Raw genomic sequence first — 23,788 nt, forward strand, 5'->3', positions numbered from 1 at the left:
ATCCAGATAACTCATTATAGTTCCGTATAGATTTTACAAGTCCACCTTTAAATCATTCTATATCAAGCTCTTGGTGTAACTATAGTCTGTTATATGACTTTCATTTTTGGTCTCATTTATGTCTTCTCTTTCACATTCTAGTTTTTTTTTTCTTAATCATTTAATAATCAGGATCACTGTGTGAGACAATGTGGGTCAGATGTCATATATTAACAAAACAAACACAAATTATCCAGAAAACATGCAAAAGTCAAATGTGGCATATTTGATTTTAGTGGAATTTTTTCAGCTTCTCTAAAAAATATCGACTGATCTTGATGCCAGAGATCAGAGGAGAACAGCCAGACTGCTTCAAGCTGATAATAATGCATAGTGACTCAAGTAACTGTTCATTACAGCCAAAGTATGCAGAAGAGCATCTTTGAACAGCGGCAGAAGACCACACCAGGTGCTATTCCTTTGAACTAAGAACGGGAAACTGAGGCTACATTTCAAACAGGCTGAAAAAAATGTTGCCTTGTCTGATAAATCTCGATGACTGTTGCCATATTTGGATGGTAGGGTCAGAATTTGGTGCAAAGAACATGAAAGCATGGATCCATCCTGCCTTGTGGGTTTAATAGTGTAGCAGGATATTTTCTTGTCACACTTTTGCACCAGCTAACAACCATTTAAAAACCACAGCCTATCTGAGTGAATCCAACATAAATTTACATTTGTGCATGCAACTCTTGTTTTTAGAAGTCATTACAGATGTAACCATTCTCTATGAAATGGTACCACGCGTACTCTGGGTACTCCGGTTTCCCTCCACAGGGAAGCCGGAGTACCCGGAGAGAACCCACGCAAACTCCACACCTGGAGAGAAACCATGCAAACTTCACACAGAAAGATGGTGTATTTGAACCCAGCACCTTGCTGTGAGGCAAGAGTGCTAACCACTGTCTCATCCTGCTGCTCCTACATATAATTAATAAACAATGATTTTATATTATTATGAATGCAATTTGCACTAGTATCTAGCACAATCTCAGTCTTACTATTCTATTTGTTTTTATTATAAATACAATTTTCGCTCCCTCTCACAGCACAAAGCCCCTGCTATGTACCTGTGGCACTCTTACTTTTATTAACTATGGTGGTTATTTCTAGTAGACTGTACTATTTTTCATCTTTATCCTCCTATGACTGTCCTCATTTTCCCTCTATAGAGTCTAGCTAACTTGATAGCTAGCTACTACTACTTATCTATACTGTACAATGATAGGAAAAAGAACAGCTCTAAAAGACATTATTTAAAGCTTCCTAATGGCCAGTGAAATTCGTGCCCAAGTACAAAAGAAAACTTTTCACCACACCTGTAAACCTGCTTAACAGTGAGCCATTTTATTTTGAAAATCCACCCCCTCCCCGGAAGCGCCCTCTGTCGGTCCGTGTACTCTGACAGGTTTATCAAACAGGGGCAGAAAGCTGTCTCGGAACTCTGCAGCCGCAGCGGCTCTGAATATTTCACCATCGGGGTTCGGTCCAGCATGGCGGCTTACGGATGGAAATACTGATGACAGTCCGAAAGATTGCCTCGATTTGTACGATGGTAAGAAGCCGAATTCGGTGCTTTTATCCGCGGGGCGTGAATGCGCTGCGCCTCTGTCCGGTCCCCCCTCCCAGGGACGCTAGGCTAGTAGCTGCTCCGCTAGCCTGTTCGCTAACCTCACAGACAGGACAACATCATTAAAAGAAGAAAAAAAAAAACATCAGTCAGTCAGGGTTTCTCGGGAAAGTTGTAGAGCCTGCGAGGGGCATCAGTTCACCAGTGCCTATCCAGCACCTCTGTGTGGAAAGAGGAGAGTAGCTTCACGGGGAAACAAACCGTGTTTTAACAGCCAGCCTCGGTTTGTTTACGCGGAGAAGGGCGAAAACTAGCTAGCCTAGCATGCTAGCTCTCACGGCAACAGTCTCTGGACTCGTCTGGATAAAAGTTACAGGCTTTCAAAATGACAAAGTTGTTGTTGCACCATTGCGTATGTAAGTCAAAGGTGTGATAGGCAGACAATGGGCGGATGTAAACAGCTCAGCCAGCTGACTGCTGCCTGTTCATGTGTAACTGGTGGAAAATTTCCAGCAGTTCCTGTCATGGGATACACCCTGGATGCCCCCCAACCCCCCACCGTGGACCTGCTAATAGTTTGGCTTTACTTCTATAAAAAAAAAAAAAGAAGAAAGAAGCCTTCAGCAGGGCAGAAGATTCCGGACAGTTTAAAGGAAACCAAAGTTGTTGGGTGTGACTGTGCATTTTGTTTTTTTGTTTTTTTTATACCTCCCTCTTTATCAGATCTGGAGCCATGTTTACGTTTGCACATGTAATGCCTTGTAAGGAGTTAAATAGGATTTCCCCAGACACGCTCCACTTGTTAAAAAGAGGCTAAAGGTGAAAACGTGAGACATTAACTCTGCCTGGTTTCCTGTTACTGTGACCAGCTCTGGGTTTGCTTCAAGCTTAACCTCTGACTGTAACTTGTCCTGTTTGCATGTGCTGCACCTTTCAGAGGAGGACAGATGGTGATGCAGATGCTTTGGAGAAGCCTGCTGCAGTCTTTGTCATTCATTTGTTGTTCCTGTGTGTAAGCTCTTATCCAGTGTTTTGTTACAGCCCAGCATCTACAAGACAGGAAAAAAAATAGTTTGATTCGTCTCTGCTACCTTTGCGGGCTACGAGGCGCTGGCCGGATGGTGCTTGTTTTCACAGAAAGTTGATTTGGTCTTATGGAAACTGTGAAAGCCACAAACAAAAGCTGCACAAGCCACAGCGGGGCACGGCCGAATTCAAGCGTTCGTTTGCCTTTGACGTGTGAGGCGGTGGACCTTTGCAGGGTTTAGAGCGTTGGTGTTTCCACAGCAGAGCAGTGAAGTGCATCTTTGAAACAAACTGCCTTTGCTTCCATCAGAGGTGGATTTTTATTTTTTTAAAAACTTAAATTACTAGTGGTTTACACATTCACATGACAAGCAAAAGATCCTCTGGTTTGATCCAAAGAGGGACCATAAATCCCCCTATTTGGTTGTGCGTCCATTGGGGGGGAAAAAATCAGCCAAATTAACACGCAAGGCTACAGAGGCCTAATTGTGAACAAGGGAGCAGCTGAGACTAGCACTATGTGGCCAGAGTATCGGCAAATTTCAAAAGAAAAATATTGATTTAATCTAACCTTAACTGAACCAGGATAATATAGTGTGAGATTAAAAAAAAAAAAAAAAAAAAAATTCCTGTCCAATCCATGGCAGTTGCGTACAGGTCCTTCTCAAAAAATTAGCATATTGTGATAAAGTTCATTATTTCCTGTAATGTACTGATAAACATTAGACTTTCATATATTTTAGATTCATTACACACAACTGAAGTAGTTCAAGCCTTTTATTGTTTTAATATTGATGATTTTGGCATACATAACTCATGAAAACCCAAAATTCCTATCTCAAAAAATTAGCATATTTCATCCGACCAATAAAAGAAAAGTGTTTTTAATACAAAAAAAAGTCAACCTTCAAATAATTATGTTCAGTTATGCACTCAATACTTGGTCGGGAATCCTTTTGCAGAAATGACTGCTTCAATGCGGCGTGGCATGGAGGCAACCAGCCTGTGGCACTGCTGAGGTGTTATGGAGGCCCAGGATGCTTCGATAGCGGCCTTAAGTGTTGGGTCTTGCGTCTCTCAACTTTCTCTTCACAATATCCCACAGATTCTCTATGGGGTTCAGGTCAGGAGAGTTGGCAGGCCAATTGAGCACAGTAATACCATGGTCAGTAAAGCATTTACCAGTGGCTTTGGCACTGTGAGCAGGTGCCAGGTCGTGCTGAAAAATGAAATCTTCATCTCCATAAAGCTTTTCAGCAGATGGAAGCATGAAGTGCTCCGAAATCTCCTGATAGCTGCATTGACCCTGCCCTTGATAAAACACAGTGGACCAACACCGGCAGCTGACATGGCACCCCAGACCATCACTGACTGTGGGAACTTGACACTGGACTTCAGGCATTTTGGCATTTCCCTCTCCCCAGTCTTCCTCCAGACTCTGGCACCTTGATTTCCGAATGACATGCAAAAGTTGCTTTCATCCGAAAAAAGTTCTTTGGACCACTGAGCAACAGTCCAGTGCTGCTTCTCTGTAGCCCAGGTCAGGCGCTTCTGCCGCTGTCTCTGGTTCAAAAGTGGCTTGACCTGGGGAGTGCGGCACCTGTAGCCCATTTCCTGCACACGCCTGTACACGGTGGCTCTGGATGTTTCTACTCCAGACTCAGTCCACTGCTTCCGCAGGTCCCCCAAGGTCTGGAATCGGTCCTTCTCCACAATCTTCCTCATGGTCCGGTCACCTCTTCTCGTTGTGCAGCGTTTTCTGCCACACTTTTTCCTTCCCACAGACTTCCCACTGAGGTGCCTTGATACAGCACTCTGGGAACAGCCTATTCGTTCAGAAATTTCTTTCTGTGTCTTACCCTCTTGCTTGAGGGTGTCAATGATGGCCTTCTGGACAGCAGTCAGGTCGGCAGCCTTACCCATAATTGCGGTTTTGAGTAATGAACCAGGCTGGGAGTTTTTAAAAGCCTCAGGAATCTTTTGCAGGTGTTTAGAGTTAATTCGTTGATTCAGATGGTTAGGTTAATAGCTCGTTTAGAGAACCTTTTCATGATATGCTAATTTTTTGAGATAGGAATTTTGGGTTTTCATGAGTTATGTATGCCAAAATCATCAATATTAAAACAATGAAAGGCTTGAACTACTTCAGTTGTGTGTAATGAATCTAAAATATATGAAAGTCTAATGTTTATCAGTACATTACAGGAAATAATGAACTTTATCACAATATGCTAATTTTTTGAGAAGGACCTGTAGACTAGTAACACACATGAACATGCACGCAGCTAAGCTCCACGCATCGAAGCCTAAAACCTCAGTGTAAATCATTGTCTCAGGCCAACAAACAGGGTTAGTAACAACTGAACCAAACTGTAAAGTTTCAGTTCAGTTTGTTGAGAATTCAATTAAAACAAAACCTCAAACATGAAAGTCCATAAAATAGTTATTTGTGAAATGGGATTTCTCAGAAGTTATCCTCAAAGTTTACAGAGTTGGGCTTACCCAGGCAGCGTCGGGGTTAACCCTGGGTTTGCGTACATCACCATGGTAACAGATAGTTCGAGATTAGAGATCAACAGGTTTGCCATGAACGCCTGCTGACTTGTAAATAAGTGTTATTTAACGGGTTAATGTTAAATAACGTTATTTGGATTGTTGCACTATTTGGTAGTACAGGACCCTGGTCCACCTTAAACCACCTTAAAGGTGCATTCAGGGAGAGCAGTTGCTTGTGGTCTAGTAGGTAGATATAGATATAGATATATTTGTAGTTCAGTGTGAATGTTGAGGAGAGACAGAAGAAATGAGACTCGTTGTCACGCTTTATAAGAAAAGATGGGAGCAGATAGCTACATCTCTTATACACGGTATTATTACACACTCATTCCCAAAGTTACATCATGATCAGTCATGCTTACATGCCTGGTCACCACTAAAACACTAATTTTGAGCTGGGAAGATTACAAAAAAAAAATCCTGATCATGTTACTTGAATAACATCTGATTTTTGCCTCGCTTGGTTTCCTGTCACTGTGTGCTTGTCCAGCAGAAATAAAGGAAAGAAGCTTCATTTTCTTTTAAAACGCAGCAGACGCGGCTCGTCTCGTGGACTCGAGTTATTTCGGAGCACGGGGTAGAAAAAGGGCAGACAGACTAATGCTTTCCTAGCATCCTCCCGACCGATCGTCATGATTAACAAACCCGATCGGTGTCTGACAAAACAGCCACTTAAGAGTTTCCACTCGCACTGTTTTCTAACAGCCTTTCGTGCTGCCCCGACTTCACTTCAACTTTCATTTCCACCAGTTCAGGAAGTGCAGCTCGTTTCAGAATAGTCAAAAATCAAAAAGAGAAAGCATGAGTTAATTAAAATGTGTGATTTCAGGGCACACTTAGACCGTCTCACTCTGCACGTAGATGTTTGCCATCGTCTTTGTTTGCCTTGCTGAGATCAGTGAGCTTGTTTTTGTTTACAGCCCCGTGCTGCTCGGAGGTCGTGTTTGTCTGTGACTTTACAAGGCGTTAGCAGCATCACCATCATCATCATCATCATACCCCTCGCACGGTTTCTCCCTGCTGGTGTAATTTAATCCTCAGTTTCTAGCAGGACTGCAGGGTTATATGTCAGTGTTATTCAGAAGTGTTTTTATTGCACTGTCACGTAAACACAGCCCTGCTTTCACATCCACGCTGTGCTACAAATCTGCCAAAATGCACTTCACATAAATTCAGTGCTTCTGTCTTTTAAAAAATGTTATTCTACTGCAGCTCAAACACAAAACAAAATCAACAGGACAGTGCTTTCACTTTATGTTATGTTACTTTAAACTTCTTTGCAGGCTTGCCCTGAGTGGAAGTACAGAAGCAAACTGCACTGCTAAGAAAACAGCTCAGCTCTCAACAGGGGGAAAAAATGTTGAATATCTATAATATGATATGGACTGGGTAATGTGTGAGGACAGAAAGGATGCCACATCAGGATCAACCTACAGAAAACTGTGGGGTGGTAGAGTTGTGTGAGGACATCAGGCTCTCAGGCCACCCTCATGAACTCTGTTTCTGATTGTTTGGTGAGAGACATTCACACCAGTGTCCTGCTGGAGGTCATTTTGTAGCTCTGGAAGTGCTCATTCTGTTGCAGCAAACCTTCCTCGCAATGGCCATCCGGGAGGGATTAGACTACCTGTGTGACCTCTGTAGGGTCCAGTTATGGCCTGATGATGATGGGGGTTCAAATTTGATTAACTGTGCAGTCCTTGTCTGTAGACTTTGAAAGCAGAGGGGCGTATGAAGTGGGACTAATGTTTCAGTCACGTTAGAGCTATAAAAACAGGACTACAGCCTCGTTGCAACAATAGAAATTAGTGGTTGCTCAGCAATTGAAAACGGTTATAGCGACCAGAGGTGTGCAACACCCTCAGCTTCCGGGTCACCACTTTCAGTCACAGAGCAGTTGCACAGCAGGTCTCCTGGTTTTAGGCAACTTGTCTCCAAACAGTCACAGTCAGATTCAGGCAGTGACTCTCAGACCGATGAAGTTTGCAAATAATTGCTGTCTAATGGACAAACACTGCAGTCAGCCTGATTCAGTTGTGCCAGTGAGCGCAGCTCATGTGCATCATGTTTCTTTGCAGTAGTGGGTTTGACTCGACCAGTTTGCAGCTGGTTTTGTTCTGGTTATGCTGCCATGAGCTTGTGTAATTTTTGTGGTTAAGTTGTCATTGCAGAAGCTGCGTCACAATTCGTGGAGGGATTTTTGAAAATGTTTTAAATTTCTGCCTTAAATCTGTGACGTTCTGATCAGACTCGTTTGTTAACTGACAGTAAGCTTTGAGCAGCTGTGACACAATCAATCCAACTTGCCCCTGTTCAGTCACAAACTGATGGCAATAAAATAAGACTGCTATCTTGATGAATAAAAGTTGCTCTGACGACCTGGGCGGCCCTGTGTAACAAATACTTCAGAGGAAACAAGACTGCTAACTTTTTGCACACATGGGGAATAATTGTGGTCATGTGTCTGTGTCTGGACCCTAAAGTCCAGAGTTCTCAGTGTCAAGAAGGCATCTTCTCTTTTTACATGTATAGATCGCCATGGTAACTAATGCTGAACACACAAACTGGACCGCAGCAGGTTATGTTCAAGTTATGCAACACTGTCCCTCTAGATTGATGGAATGTGTTGCACTCACTTTAGTCAGCTTTCACATTTTGGGTATCAATAAAATTGCTTTTCAGCATGTTTTTAAACGGTTACATATATGTAGAAGTGATTAATGGGGCTCGTCAGTGTGCAGAGGAAAATAAAATGCAAAAACCGAGGATGTGAAGCGAGAAACACAGCTGCAGCAAGCAGATGGCTGAAAGTCCGGCAGAGCAGAGAGAAAACAGAGCAGGAAAAACTAGAAACTTTGAGGAGGAAATTAGGAAATTATCATCATTTTTCATTAAAACAAAAACACTGACTGCAAGTTGTTACACGTCCAAAATAATATGAAAATGTTCAGGAAAAAATAAATAAAATAAAACATTCATTCTTTTCCTTGTTTTAATTCTTTTCTTGCAGGGCGCCAATGCCTCTGCCTTGGAAAAGGAGATTGGACCGGAACAGTTTCCCGTAAATGAACACTACTTTGGCTTGGTTAATGTAAGTATGTAGTGGTGGCCGTGCACCTGTTTACCTGCTGCAGACTGCAGAGCACAGCCAACAGCTACTAATCATGTCCGTCTGTTTGAAGATTCACACCGGATGTTTAGTTGTCAGGCCACTTCTTTAGTACTGCCGTGCCTTATTTGGTGTAAACAAGCAGTAAACGTGCCCTCCTGTAAATCCCCTGGCCTTCTCTCTGTTCCTTTTTCCTTCTAGTTTGGAAACACCTGCTACTGTAACTCAGTGCTGCAGGCTCTGTATTTCTGTCGACCGTTCAGGGAGAAGGTGCTGGCGTACAAGGTAAGTAATGAGAGATGAACTGTTGAGATAAAACCTGACAGAATGCAAACACAGCTAAATGCCATATTGATATGAAAGACTGGGTTGTATTAGAGGGTTACACGTTTAGGTTTTCATAAAAAGCAGATGTTTAAATTGAGCCAAATCTGGTGCTTGGTTTGTGGTGCAATGGTTCTCATAGGTTTTCATCTGGTATACCAATAAAGCCATTTGATAGCCTCAAGTGCCTGTTTTTTAGCATCACTTCTTGTTTGAATGTGTTCATTTGAGCTTATTTTAACTCATTTTTATTTCGATCTGGATTACTTAGAAGCCTTCCTTCCAAATATTGACTTAGTTCCTGTAGGACGGCTATCAAACTGCAAAATTACACCGGGGCTCCACAGCCTTGATTTTCTGTAGGGATGGGTATCGTTTAGGTTTTATCCGATACCGGTGCCAAACCGGTACTTTTGAAACGATGCCGGTGCTTAAACTGTGCTCGAACCGGTGCTTAAAGAATGGAGAACACAAACTTTGTCCAGAAACCTCTCATGTTCAGCTGGTTTTTTTGTAAAAAGATAACAATGTTAGCCTTTTCTGCAGCTATAGGGCATATATGGTCTCACTCTTGGCTGGAAGCAGTGCTTAAACAATGGGAAAACACAAACTTTGCCCAAAAACCTCTCATGTTTAGCTGTTTCCCACTTTTTCTTTGGTCATTTTAGCCTTTTTGGCCAGGGTGAAGGGAGTATCTGCCATCAAACAAGAAGACAGCTGCATGTAACTACGACGGTGTTTGCTAGTTCACCTTACGTGCATTAATGTAATAACGTGGTTAGCCTACTCAACGTAAATTACACACGAACAACATTAAGCACGCAGAGAAGAACGGCTGCTGCTGCCATCATCATCATTTCTGCTACGCTGACAGGGCTAGGGGCCAGGACTCTCCTCTTTGGGTTTTTGGGGGATGTTGCTAACTCCGGGTCCGATAACAGGCACCACACCCGCAGTAGGTACGGTGCATTTCTTGGCTTTAAAAAAAACCCTCGCTATGCGTCGCCAGGTGTTTCATCAGATTCGAGGTGTTACCTCCTTTGCACAGTATCACCTTAAAGCACTTTTTTCAGGCTGCTGAGTTTGCATCTTTTGCTGTGAAGTACAGCCAGACTTTGACCGCTTCGCCTTGGGCATTTTTAATCGGTAGCTCTGCTCTAAAAGAACGTACGTACCTGGGCCCGCCTACTATCCTTGGAAAGGTAAAATGATTGGCTAGAATCCAAAGTGTATGACATCTCAGGAAAATAAAGCACCGAAATGTGCGCTGCTTTTCAGTCTGGTTACTACCGTTTATGTCAGAACCGGTGCCATACCGGTACCCATCCCTAATTTTCTGTAGCAGCATAACATGAATTCAAACAGTTGAGTTGAGTCCTCTATTGCAAAAAATGTGATGCAAGCAATGAGTGCCCTCATGAGTGCAGACTGACTAAATTGCACTATGTTGGCAGTTTATCCCATGTTGGATGTTGACTATAGGCTGGGAGGTCAGTTCCTTGATCATTAGTATGCAAATTCTCATGACCATTGATCAACAACCACTGATCAATGGCCATGAGTCCCACTCACAGAGAGTTGGGGAATGGCTTCAATCACAGCATTGTAAGATGGTGAAAGATGTACCCTTAGGCCCCCTCCTCGATTCAGAGATGGTCTTTCCCTTTTCATGTAAATGGCCTCCTTGACTCCGCGCTCAAACCAGCGTTCCTCCCTGTCCAGGATGTGTACATCCTCATCATTAAAAGATGATTCAGTGGGCTGGTTTCAGTCATTATGCAAATGTACTGTTTGTAAGATTGGGGAAACCTTCAGTCTCAGCTGACAACAGGTTTCCCCAGAAGTCATTTGGATGAGTGACGAAACGTTTCTCCCACTGAAAACGCTACGTCCAGATGAACAGAATCAACTTTGGGGGATTTCCTTACCTGGATGATTGAGAATGCATCAAGACGTTGACTTATTATCTGAACTTCTAAGTATGTTTTTGGTTTGTTGAGCTGGCAGCCATAATTTTAGCTGACGCTTTCAAAAAGGATTGACGGGCTTGAAGGATTTGGAAATGTGACTGCATACAAAAATGATATTGACAGTGTGTTTTTATGTTTTCACTGAACATTTGCAGGTTTTGCAGGAGAAGAATCCTGCCTTCTTAGGTTAAGATTTAGATTAATTGAGGATTCATTGTGGTTTCAAAGTATCTGTTGACCTACCTGTAACCCTGTCATTGCTCATTACTTTCTTTGCTATAGTTCACGAAACATCACTTCCATAGATTAGATCAAGTATCAAGGTTCAGGCTAGTATAGCACGATAAGATAATGTTAAACTATCTCTGAGTTGCTGAGGCTTTTACAGTGTAACGCTGACTATCTCCGTCCTCTTCTTTTTCTCTTCAGGTTCAGCCTCGCCGTAAAGAGTCCCTGCTCACCTGCTTAGCTGACCTGTTCAACAGCATTGCCACACAGAAGAAGAAAGTCGGCGTTATCCCGCCCAAGAAATTCATCTCACGGCTGAGAAAGGAAAATGGTAAGTGACTCAGCATGATGCTGAACTTTGTTTTTCCTTTTTTTCAGAAGTGAATATTCGTTGAAGTCGACCGCTTCGCCTCTGCAGCTCTGCCAGATTGTGCAGCTGCTGTTTCTGTACGAAATAAGAAAAAAAATGTAGAAGTAAAATCGGAGACTTTCTTCCGTCAGTCGCTTGTTTTAACCCCACTTCCTCTCGCTATTGACGAGCACAGCTGAGGCTGGCGGGGGAGAAAGGGGATGAGGCAGATGGAGTGGGGAAAGGAAAAGAATGAGAGGAAGGGGAGGGTTATCGCAGCTGAAGAAATATAATTGTCAGCCAGATCCTGAAGGGGAAAGCAGATGTAGGGGAAGACGACAGGCTCCTAATTGGCTATATTTCTCATTGCCAGCATGCTGATTGCTCTTTTTTCTTTGTTCTCTTTTCTTCTCACGTCCGTTATTTCTTATATTCCTCTTTCCACTTCTCTATTCTCATGCCTCTATATACTTTATGTTTTCTATTTATGTTTCGTTCTGCTTGCTATTTGTATTTTGTTCCTCTCAGAGCTGTTTGACAACTACATGCAGCAGGACGCCCACGAATTCCTCAACTACCTTCTCAACACCATCGCTGACCTTCTCCAGGAGGAGAAGAGCCAGGAGCGGCAGCAGAACGGAAAACTGGTTCAGAATGGAGGTGGAGGAGTGGGAGGAGGAGGGGGAGTAGGAGGAGGCGGTAGCGAGGGAGGAGGAGGAGGAGGTGGAGAAGGGGAAGGAGGGAAGGAGACGCAGCAGACCTGGGTGCACGAGATCTTCCAAGGAACCCTGACCAACGAGACGCGCTGCCTCAACTGTGAAGCTGTGAGTGCTCGAGTACTCGAGTTTGAACTGCAGATGACTATAAGAAGATGGGCGTGGCTTTAAACCTGAATTCTTTTTAATGTCAGGCTTTCTTTGAGTTATCTGGTTCTCTAAAACCTGAAACCCCAGTCAGAGATGATGATGGTGTGAAGAAGTATGATGATGGGGGTTATCAAATTTCTGTGTTAAAGCAGGGCTTCCTGTGGGCTCATGTAAAAAGGAACACTTCCCAGGTTATATGACTCTTCTTCTGCACAAAATGATCCCTCCGAGTGTCACGTCCTGCAGTCAGAGACATGATCAGATGACGATAAAATAGTGTCAAATCTCCAAAGAACACAGAACAGAAGAATGCAACAGCATTGCAAATGAGATTAGCACACAGAGGGGCGAAATAAACTTTTGAAGTTAAATATTTTATCACCGAGCACACTCTCAGTGCTGCTGTTCATTTCTGACGACTGCAACCTGGCAGTGCACAATCAGTGGTTCAATCAGTGGTTTCAGTAAGGTACAGATTGACAACTTGCCCATATTAAATAGAATCAATATGACACTTAGAATATGCTGTAAATAAACAAATGGGTGAAAACGTCACAGTTACAAATGATTTTAACCCAAAAGTCTGAACCTGCGTTCAGTCTATGTTAGCGCGGTGCTTTAAAAGAAGAGCCTCTTGTAACACAGAGAACTCACTTTAACCTCGACCTGGCTCTCAGTCTGCGTGTAAAACACTGAGTATTTATTTTGATCTTAATATTCCACATTGCTCATTTAACCGATCAGGTCATTAATGCCGTTGTCATAACGACACACCATGTGACCTTGTGCGTTTGCCTTTTGCTTTTGTTTCAGGTGAGCAGCAAAGACGAGGACTTCCTGGATCTGTCTGTGGATGTGGAGCAGAACACGTCGATCACGCACTGTCTCAGGTACGCCGAATGTATTGGCGATCAAAATATAAATAAATAAATAAAACAACGATTAAATGACGCTGGCTGATCTTGGTGACGGCGTTTGTTTCTGCTCATCAGGGGCTTCAGTAACACAGAGACGTTATGCAGTGAATACAAGTATTACTGTGAGCAGTGTCGCAGCAAACAGGAAGCCCAGAAAAGGTGAGTGACATCATCATCATCATGCGATTTTTTTCCGATTTTCTTTCATCACCTTTTGTTTTTACTCCTCTTAGACCAGTTCTGTTACCTGACCTTCAGATAGCGCACAGAGCTCTTACCAGGGAACTCTTTAACAAAGGCTTTTCCCCCTGATTGTTAAATGCATATATTTCATGCTGTAGGATCTGCTGGTCTCAGCAGGTTTTCAGATGGTGCAGAGAAGCTACTGTAAACAATGAAATCCAGTATGAAAAGGTCTCTGACGGCCCCCAAATTAAAAACAAGTGCCAAAAACGTGTTTCTTTACTTTATTGTGAAGTAAATGAACATTGATGGCATTTCTGATGATGCAGGATGAAAATACTGAACGTTTTGTCAGCTATTGCTGCTCACAGGCAGCAGCATTTCTGAATGTAAGTAACTGAAGGGCATTTTACATCCTTTATCAATGAGCCGCTGCCATAGACGACGTGCTGCCGACATCAAAGTCTGAATATTAGTGGCACAGCGTTATTTCCAGTGACTAAAGCATAATCTTTAACCACCTGCTTTTCCACTGTTTAACCGTGTCAGCTATTTCCAGCCTCATGTCATGTGGAGCATGGCTGGCGAGCGTGTCAGCGATGCACTCAGAGAGAGTGTGTGTGTGTGTGGGCTTGTGTCGTGGTCGTGCAAAAAATCCTACTTGCATTTTTTTTTTTTTTTTTTTTTTTTTTTTGGCAGATTATGAGTCTGACAGGCACTCTGGTCACTATGCAGTTCAGTGTGTCCTGAGTGTGTGTGTGTGTCTGTGTGTTAAGCATATCCAAGATTTCGCTGTAATTTTTTTTTGTCTTCTGTTTTTGTGCACAATATGGGGCGACTAAAGTACATAAAGCATTTTGTTGACATGGAAAACTCTTGCTGAGGTGGTCGAGTCTGACAGAAAATCATAATTGCAGCTTTTGAAACGCCACGCATTTGTTGAACTTTTCAGAAAAGCTACGTTTGTCACTCATTACTAGACTTTCCATCTTGGCTAAGCTCTGAAATAAACCCAGCATAGCCTGAAGGGGAGAGTTTAAGGTTTTAACCCTGAAAACCTGAGCCGTTAAATTAATTTATTATTTTTTTTAAACTGCAGTGCTTATTAAACCTTCGGATGAATTTTAAAAAAAAAAGGAATTAAATGTCAGGTTTTTTGTTTTTATATCATTTTGGTAGATCTGATGCATTGTGCAATCTATCGCTCCAAGCTTAATTTAAATAAATTAAGCTTGGGTTTAAGAGTCCCTGATGATAAAGCGGTCTCACAAGCTCACGTATCAAACATGGTGCAGTTATAGTGTAAGATAAACATACATCTGTAGAAACGACAAAACCAACTTGTTCAAAAGTAAGTGATGTTGGGAGCCATAACTGCAGTTAGATTTAAATTTTAATTAGTTATATATTCTTAGTAGTGGTAGAAGCACCTTTAGGCGTAATCAGAAGCTCTCGGGGGCATGCTTGAGGTTTTGTTACACGTAAAATTGAAACATATCAGACAGTCATAAGTCTTTAAATAAACTGTAATTTGTTCAATAAAAATCTAAGATGAGTCACTTGTTTTTATTCCATCAGAGTTATATCAGTCTATCATCGCTGAAGCATGAACTCGTGCATTTTATCAGCTGACTCAGTTCAGAGCAGCTGCCGTGTCACTGCACGATCACCAAACACTGGTTTTCCATGAATACTGATGTTTGAGTTTTGATAAACCCAGCGCTGGCGGCGCAGGGCTGTAGTGCTTTGCAGAAACAGATTAAAAGACTGCGTGAGTGCATGTGGAACGCACTGTAGGAGTGGTTATCACAGCCTGTAGCTGTCACACAGCTGTAAGTGCAGTACAACCACTTGAAAGTTTCTCTGAGCGGACAAATTTGTTCCATTAGACGGTACCCCTGAAACCACATCTGATGTTGCTATAGCAACCATTGTCTTCCTGTTACATTCTGAGAAGTTCGTCATGGGCGTCAGTCTAATGCGAAGTCTATTATTAACTGCTGAACAGCAGCTGGACGTCCCTCTGTCAGTGTTGCCCTTTGATATGAGTTTCTTTTTTTCTTCTTCTCTGCTCGCGATGGCGTCCGTCGTACGGCGCCACGTGTTTTTTAAATACGTACCAGCAAATGTTTTTGAGAGCCCGCTAAGTGCACCAAGCACCATCCATTAGCTTGAAAGGCCCATGCCGACACCAGCGTCTGCAGCGTGCATTAACGCAGAGCAGCACAAACTAAAAAGGTTCTCCCAAATTAGAGGGAGGAACACAAAACGTGCTCCTTGTTCCTGGCAGGAGGTCTGTGGACCGGCGTGGAAAGCTTTCAGCCTCTCGGGTTTTGTCGGGGAAAGATCGATCGTACTGTGCGCCTTTTTGTGTTTCTTCTTTTTGTAATTTCGAAATGAAAAGGTTTTTTTTTTTTTTTCCATCCAACAATTCAGTCTTCAAAGATAAAGATTTTTCTGCTCATCTCTCTCACTCAGGATGAGGGTAAAGAAGCTACCCATGATCCTCGCCCTCCACCTAAAGCGCTTTAAATACATGGACCAGCTGCACCGCTACACCAAACTGTCCTATCGCGTCGTCTTCCCTCTGGAGCTCCGCCTCTTCAACACGTCCGGGGACGCAACCAACCCAGATCGTTTGTACGACCTGGTGGCTGTCGTCGTGCACTGTGGCAGGTGGGGTTTATTATTTTATTTCACTTTAATTTTTTGTTTAGAACTTGATGTAAAAGTTTGCAGCTGCGTAAGTGGAAGACGTGCAGTAGAGCTCAAACTAGTCTAGTTTGTGTTGTATGGTTAAAAATGAGCAGATCGAACTTGTAAACAGTCTTGTTGAAATGAGTCATTTAGTCTTCATAACAGTCCGAGGAGCAGACACTGTTCATATTATATGTGAGTAATTTGCTGAATGATTATAAAACCATTTAATAGTTATCAGAGTTTCATGTGTTTCTATATTGCATATAAATGGCACCCCTCCCCCAACCTAACCCCATGAGGTCCAGCATATGATTGGTTGTTGTATTTCACCTTAAAAAACAGTTTACCTTGCCTAGTTTGGTCTTATTATTTAAACGATTAAACAACCGAAACCAAGTCAAGTTGAGCTGAGTAGGCATTAGTGAAATAGGCTAAAACTGTTCGTGGCACTCCAAAAAGTAGTTCCTGTCCACTCACAAACAGAGGGCCACATCACAGGCCTGACACCTTCAGGGTTTAGCAACTGCATTGCAATCAGCCTTTGAAGGCTTTTTGGCAGCAACTGTGACAAAAACCCGAAACATCTACACTACACACTAAAAACATGCGAAATGTCACAAATCTTCAAACTCGCTGTTGATATTGCTTTGTCTTTCACACCCTTCCCTTCTTCCTCAGTAACCAAATGTGTGTTGCCATATAAATTTTCTGATTGGTTGACATGGTGTATTTTTCCACTAATAGGAAAACAAGTTTTCTCAGGACATCATGTTTTTTTGTTGTTGTTGTTGTTGTTGTTGTTGTTGTTTTTTTGTTTTATTTGCTTGCAAGAACTTTCTGCTTGCGAGCGCCTTCCTTTGAAAATTCATTTTTACCGTTTCGTCCTGCACCAAATTTGACGACGGTATTCAGGTAAAAGCGTTCTGTTAATTTATTTATAAGTCTGGTTTTATTTGGCCTATCAACACGATTTAACTGGTATGTAGTTTGAAGTCCGCACTTCCGACACGAGCTGAAATGGAGACTCGAGGGGTTTGAACCGCAGACGAGTATAAGAAGACTGACACGAGGCTGATTTTGCTGCTACGTCATCTTAAATTGGTCATGGTCAACAAAAACCAATATCAAAGTAAAAGTGAAACCAACTAAAGACACGTGGTAAACACCGAGAGAAGGAAAGTGACGCTAAAGATGGCAGTGGACGACTAAGCTCAAAAATGTTAACACAATCACAAAAAGACAACATAATCGATTAGAGGGTGTTAATCTGAGGCGTTAAAAGACCGAGATGGCGACCACTGACACACTCATCTCAATGCTTCAAAACACGACTTCAAACACTGATGGATGTCATTATGGTAGCTGTGGTGTGGTCAATCACGTTAAATGCTCTTGGCAGTGTTACGGTAGTATATCCGTAATTACTTAACCAAGTAACTCATTGCGCCATCTTGTGGTTGAAATTGGTGTTGCCCCAAAGTCCAGCCTAGTTGATCTTCAGTCGATATCTTTGCAACACAGTACACAGATATTTTTGTGTTGAGTCACAGCTGCTGTTTACTCACATTTTTATCATAGTTTTAATTGACTTTGGAGTTTTTTAACAGGTTTAAATTTTACAGAAAGTTCTTTTTAAACCTTCAGTTATGCGCTAAATAAAAGGATATGGAAATATGTGTTTCGAAACATCTGGTTTTAAGTAATTTGTCTCTTGATTCTGTTTCAGAGGACATAGAGGGGACATTCCTAAAGTTTAGTTTTTTTTAATTAGAAAAAAACTTTGCTCATTAACTCATTCATCAGATATTTATTGGATAAAGATATAAAGAGGAAATAAGTCCATGTGTCCCTGTAAACACGGCATTGCTGCGGTTTGCCTCGGGCCACTCGTTGTTTGAATCATTGTCCATTGGCTCACTAAGTCCGGTCGGCCGACGAGCTGACGTCAGCTGATGTGTAAGCGAGCATGTGCGAGTCATTAGTCACTCGACTGTGTTCCTCCTGTAGATGAGTTTGATGTAATCTAACACCGGAGCTTTCCTCAGGAGGACAGACGTCATGGATAAACACAAAGAGTGCCTCATGCTGTGCTGCGTGTGGATGTCAACATCTTTCTAACAGCAGCGTCAGTTCATCACCAATGTTTTGGTCTCTTTTGACAATGTGAAACAACAAAAAACAGCAAAACATTTTCACAATAAATCATTTTTCTTCCAGTTTAAAAAAAAAATAATCCGTCTCTGACTGACTTTGCAAAGAAGAATAAGAATTTCTTTAAAATTTATAGGCTCATATAGGAGTTTATGTAGGAGTAGGTAATAAATACTGTTCTTAGACTACACATTTTCTAATTAGAGAGCTCATTCTCGTGACAATACTTAGTTTTAAATAGCTCTACAGATCTTTATTATCACTTTGACCTACAGATCAATCTGTTGACCTTGAAGGAGAGGTCAGAGGTCGAATGTGGCATGTTTTTTATGTTTACAAAAAACAGCACACTTACAAGAATCACAGTTTTTAAGTTATCTGGCGTTTTGTCAGTTTTCCACCAATAAGTCATTAAGTTGACCTTGAAGACTTTAGTGGATGTAAGCTGAATTGTAGTGGATTGTTATCATAACCCTGCTCGACACCCCCACAGAGTTTTATCAGAATTCATTCAAAACTTTTCCAGCTGTCGTGTTTAACACAGAATGACCCAAAAACAAAACCACCTTGGCAGTAAGAATGATGAGAATCATCATGACTCTGCTGTGTTATTTCTTAATGCGTCTCTGTGTCTGTGCCCTGCAGCGGTCCAAACCGCGGACACTACATCACCATCGTCAAGAGCCACGGCTTCTGGCTGCTGTTTGACGACGACATCGTAGAGGTGAGAAGCGATCTTCTGCATTTTACAGGAAATCGGACGTCTACAATGAGTTTGCTCTTTTTTTGTGCTGTTACAGTGGCAGATGCTCACATTAATCATAGCCAATAAAACTGCAGAGCTGGAAATGATCATAATGAGTCTAACAGACCCCCTTAAAAAGACCAGATCACTTTAAAGGTGGTAAAACAAGTGTGAACTGTTTAAATTGAGCATCAGCGTTTCAGCTCACATCAGACTGAGCACCGACTGAAAGATTAAAATTCCCATCTCCACATAAGCTTCCCATCTAATCCAAAACCAGACAGGAATTCCAGACTCAGTCTATCCTGGCTCTCCCGAATGTTTTGTCTGGACTTCCTGCAGCGGGCCGACCTGCATACCTCAGCCCGATGAGGAGCTGAAATTGGGTTTAGCGATGGGGATAAATGATGGCGGGTGGATAAAAGTGTCCATTAAGTAAAAAAAGATGAGAGCATACCTGCTTTTTATTGGACATTTATCTTTCTCCTTTCTCGCTCATGGTCACAGTGTACCTTCTCTTAATTGAATCATTACTCATCTCAGTTGTAGTATTATAAACCGATATGAGAGACTGCTTCTGTGTCTGCTCCAGCCCTCATTCCTCCTTTCATTTTTACCATCTCTGAGCAGGTGGTTGCTGCTGACATAGAGGCTGAACATGTTTTTTGTTATTTTGAACTTTTACACAGCAGCTAATGATTTTACTTTTTTTTTTTTTTTTTTTTTTCCCCCTCCGATGAGTTTGGTTGTCATGAAATTGCCGTTCTGCTGATTACCCGTGAGCTTCTGCTGCAAAACCATCTGCTTTCCTCTCTGATATGGCGACAGCGGAGGGAAAACATGGCTGTCTACATAGTAACAACAGTCTGACATCCTTGGAGTGTGTGTGAGAGTGCTCAGCCCCCGTTAAACGGTTTCCCAGCTCCACTCAGCACGCTGTCATCTCTGTAGCTGACATGTCAGCAAGGAAAAGATGCAGCATGTTTAAAATAAATAAATAAAATGGTGAGACTTTGATTATCTGTCAATCCAAACAGGGAGATCTGCCAGCGTCTATATCCCTGCCGTACATTAAATATGAAATTCAAAGTGCAGCTCTGCTAAGTTTGCAGTGTGAGCCGATGGCCTGCTGTAGCTCTTTAGCCACTGGCGGCTCGCCACATCACGCAGCCAAAGCTTCAGCGTGCTCTGTGTTTCAGCGAAGTAACCTTTCAATCTGATGTTTTTCTTTCTTGATGCCAGAGGGAACGGTATGCCACAGCAATCAAACTATCAGCGGCTCGCTGGCTGTGCAGTCGTCACAATGAGGCGTTCCAGAGCTTGCTGATGTTCGGTCTGTAGTTAGTGGTAAATGAGACACTTATCTGTAGATGTACAGTCTCAGCCAGTGTTAGCATCCTTTATTAATTCTCAAATAACCTACGTCAGGAGTAGTTACTTTTATTAACCGTTTTATTTACAAGGAGAAGGCTTATTTTGCTGCGTCCCAAGATGGGATAGGCTTTCTGTCATATTCCGAGCCTGCTTTTATATATGTATTTATATATATGTGTGTGTGTGTGTGTGTATACAGATAGATAGATCTTTTTTTTTTTTTTTTTCCTCCCCTTGGAAAAACCCAGAAACTATAATGGTCGTCAAACCATTATTCAAATACACTGACACACCAAAACTCATCATTAAGAATAGAGGGATGTCGTCAAGTGTTATCTTTATGGGAAAGAAAAGTTAATGGTGTTGTTTCCCTTAATATGCATCGCCCTGAAACTTTATGAGTGAGATACAGATCTTGCAAGAGAGTCTATGAAAATGAAGGAGTATAATTAAGGGGCGTATGCAGATAATCTCTATACAGACGCATCAGCAGTGTTGGGCAGTAACGGAATACATGTACCGGCGTTACGTATTAAAAATACAAAATATGAGTAACTGTATTCCGTTACAGTTACCATTTAAAAAGGTGGTATTCAGAATACAGTTACTTTGTTGAAAGAAAGGGATTACACGGCGGTATTTTCCTGTTTCATATGTTAGGCTATGCCCTAATTATTATTCAAAAAATTACTTATTTGAAGGCAACAGGCAGAGTGTTACAGGTATAGCCCTTAAGAATGTAGCCTTATGGGCAGTGTAGCCCATTTGTAAGTAAGCTATTAAGACTCAACTGTACACTGTGTTCGTGTTTTCCTCTGAAACAATAAGTTCCGTCGGAGCAGCCTTTCAACGCCTCTCTTTGTCTCTTGCTAGCAAAGTTGACCCAGAAAACAAAGTAAAGCTAGTTTTCGGCTACAAGCCCGACACGGAACCCACCGTATTAGCCAGAGGTCCCTTTACTACGGTTCGGAGGTGCGGACCTGTTTTATATACATGCGGAATAGTTTTCTATATGAGATCACTGAAAAAGTGTAGCCTTACCTAATGTCCATCCTACTGTTACTCATTTTATATTAAGATTTAAAAATCTAGTTGGTATTGGTATGGCGGGTAACCTTCAGTAATAGTAATAAATCACACAGCAATAGTACATTCATGTAGTTGTAAAAAGCATGATAATATATTAAGTAATCCAAAGTATTCAGAATACGTTACTCAACGGAATACGTTACAGAATACATTTTGGGGCATGTATTCTGTAATCTGTAGTGGAATACATTTTAAAAGTAACCTTCCCAACTCTGAGCATCAGTCCCAACTGGATGCTGAATGAATTGGTTCGCGTTAGCCATTGCAAGACTTTTCTATACAGTTGGATAAGAATAACTGACACTATTGTACAGTGGCTCTGAGAGTTCACATGCACTGCAACTTAATAAAACACCTACAGATAGAAAAATGCTGCAAAATTACACAAAACACAATGGAAGTTGGATAAAACACAATGGCATATATAAAATATATATTTTATATAGTATTTTTTTAAACTGTTATGTTTGTTGGGTTGACCTACCTACAGCGATGACTTAGCAGACTCTCTTTTGTGGCTTTAACTGCAGTTTTTTGCGATGCACCCAAATCCACATGTTACAGGTCAAGCAGCAGCTCTATTTTTTTTTTTTTTTTTTTTCAAAACTATTCAAAACTCAACGGCAGTTATTTATTTATTTAGTTTTTTTTTTTATAATATGTGTGTGTGAGGTTGAGTTTTTTTACTTTACAATTTTACAGATTTGTGTAGTTTTTCGAAGCTTCAAGCAGCTTTTTGTGGATATACACACATCCATGTTTTATCACAGTTAATTAGCATAATCGGAGGGGAAAAAATATAAAGTTCTAGTTGTATATAATCATCTGTTTTAAGCTGCTCTGCATTACTGCCTTATACTAAAGGGGTGGTAGAAAAAGACAGAAAACGAGGCGCGTAAAACACATCTACAGTCAGGGTGCACTTTATGAGGTGAAACCGTATACTTTAATGCAGTCCAGGACACCTGCGCCACCATAAAATTCACTTTTATGATGCCTGTAATTTTTGGTTTTTCCTAATATAGTCACACAGGCGTTGATTTGGGTATATTGTAGCATGAGAGGTCACAGCTAGTGTTTTAGAAAATACTTTAAAGCATTTGGAGGTCATTTTAAACACACGTGCTCCTCTCTGTGCACTCGCAGTAGCAGTTCGGCCAAATCAAATATCTAACGTACACGTTATTTGCCCAGTTAGAATGGTTTATTTTGCTTTAAATCTCCTCGGCAGTAGGAGACATCACCCTGCTGTTTGCAGGAAAGAGCTCAGTCAGTCATCAGGGACTGATGGTTAAAACTGATATAACCTCCACAGTATTTTTCCACTACAGCGGGACTTTGGCCCGCCCAGACATCTGGTCTGGAAGATTCTGCTGAGTCTGCAGAGAAGAAACATTAACTTATTTTTTATGGTTTGTGGAGATTTACTCTGCATGCCTCTCTCTGTTTTATATTTTAGCTTGAACTCTTTTTCTGATAAGTTATTTTGATCTCTTTTTGGCTGCTTGTTTCTGCCATTTGCCTGTTTCCTTGTGGAACTCAAACTTATTTAGCTTTCTACAATTATGACCCCGATATCTTTCACTCCAAAAGTGCAGCTTTTGTTTTTTTTCTAGCTCCTGTAACTTTACTTAACCCAGAAAACTGCTGGATTGAATAGGCGCCAGACATTATTCATCAATTATCAATATAAGCAAGACTAGATGTGCTTATATAGGGTATGTTTCAACCACGGTGGAAAATTTAAAAGGAATTTTCAGACACGACATCCAATAACAAAAGAAGTAAAAAACCCCTAGAAAAGCTTAAGTGACATTCAGAAAACAAGATAAAATGAAGATAAAACAGTACAATAAAATAAATAAATGGTAATTTATTTATTCATTTTGAGAATTGTGTAAACAAAACCTATATTGTTTTTTCTTTCCTTATTCATGCACACATTTGCTAAAATGACGCAAGTAAACCGATGATTTTAAACCACACTTTTGTAATTCTCACATTTTATTACTGGATCCTCATAGAAAATCTTCTTCCCACTTGCACATCTTTGCAGATATTTGGATAGTTATTTCGAAGCCTCTGTCCAAATAAATGATAGATGCCCTAAAAATCATGGTCAGAAAATGCATGAAGCTGTCATTCAAATATGATTTAAAAAGAAAATGCATAAAGTTAGGTAAATTTGCAGAATAAGTTTCCTAAATCTTTTTTTTTCTTTCTTTCTTTTTTTGTACTGTAAAATATATTTTTGTTAAACCCATTATGTGATATTGGATTTTCATTTACGGGGCCGTTGGAATAATTGACAAAGACAAATTTCCTTACTTTTTGTGCTAAATTTAATAGACTACAGCTAAGGTTGATTCAGTTTACTAAAATATATAAAGTATCAAAGTTTATCTTGTTTTAACCGGTGAGAGTTACACAGCGTTTTATTTGTCCACGTGTCTACTCTTGTTTCATCACGGGTTTCGGTCCTCCTGTATTAGTTTTTATTTAGTTATTGTCTTTTGTTTATCAGATGGGGGGGAAAGGGTTTTGTAAGAAAAACAAAAAACCTATTGGCCAGTGAAGTTAACACTGCTTTGA

General features: G+C 41.3%; 1 protein-coding gene across 1 annotated transcript in view; it reads left to right on the forward strand.

Annotated features, from left to right (window-relative positions):
- The first annotated feature begins 1,382 nt into the window (after positions 1 to 1,382).
- usp12b (ubiquitin specific peptidase 12b) overlaps positions 1,383 to 23,788 on the forward strand; it is a 30,092-nt gene continuing 7,686 nt past the window's right edge. The window contains exons 1-9 of the mRNA XM_005462590.4: positions 1,383 to 1,594; positions 8,202 to 8,282; positions 8,502 to 8,585; positions 11,024 to 11,153; positions 11,700 to 11,995; positions 12,851 to 12,927; positions 13,030 to 13,113; positions 15,616 to 15,813; positions 18,634 to 18,712. Of these exons, the coding sequence (XP_005462647.1) occupies positions 1,547 to 1,594; positions 8,202 to 8,282; positions 8,502 to 8,585; positions 11,024 to 11,153; positions 11,700 to 11,995; positions 12,851 to 12,927; positions 13,030 to 13,113; positions 15,616 to 15,813; positions 18,634 to 18,712 (1,077 nt within the window). The 5' untranslated portion in view covers positions 1,383 to 1,546. The remainder of the gene's footprint in view (positions 1,595 to 8,201; positions 8,283 to 8,501; positions 8,586 to 11,023; positions 11,154 to 11,699; positions 11,996 to 12,850; positions 12,928 to 13,029; positions 13,114 to 15,615; positions 15,814 to 18,633; positions 18,713 to 23,788) is intronic.

The sequence above is a fragment of the Oreochromis niloticus genome, linkage group LG3, assembly GCF_001858045.2.
Source record: "Oreochromis niloticus isolate F11D_XX linkage group LG3, O_niloticus_UMD_NMBU, whole genome shotgun sequence".
In the NCBI taxonomy this organism is placed as follows: Eukaryota; Metazoa; Chordata; class Actinopteri; order Cichliformes; family Cichlidae; genus Oreochromis; species Oreochromis niloticus.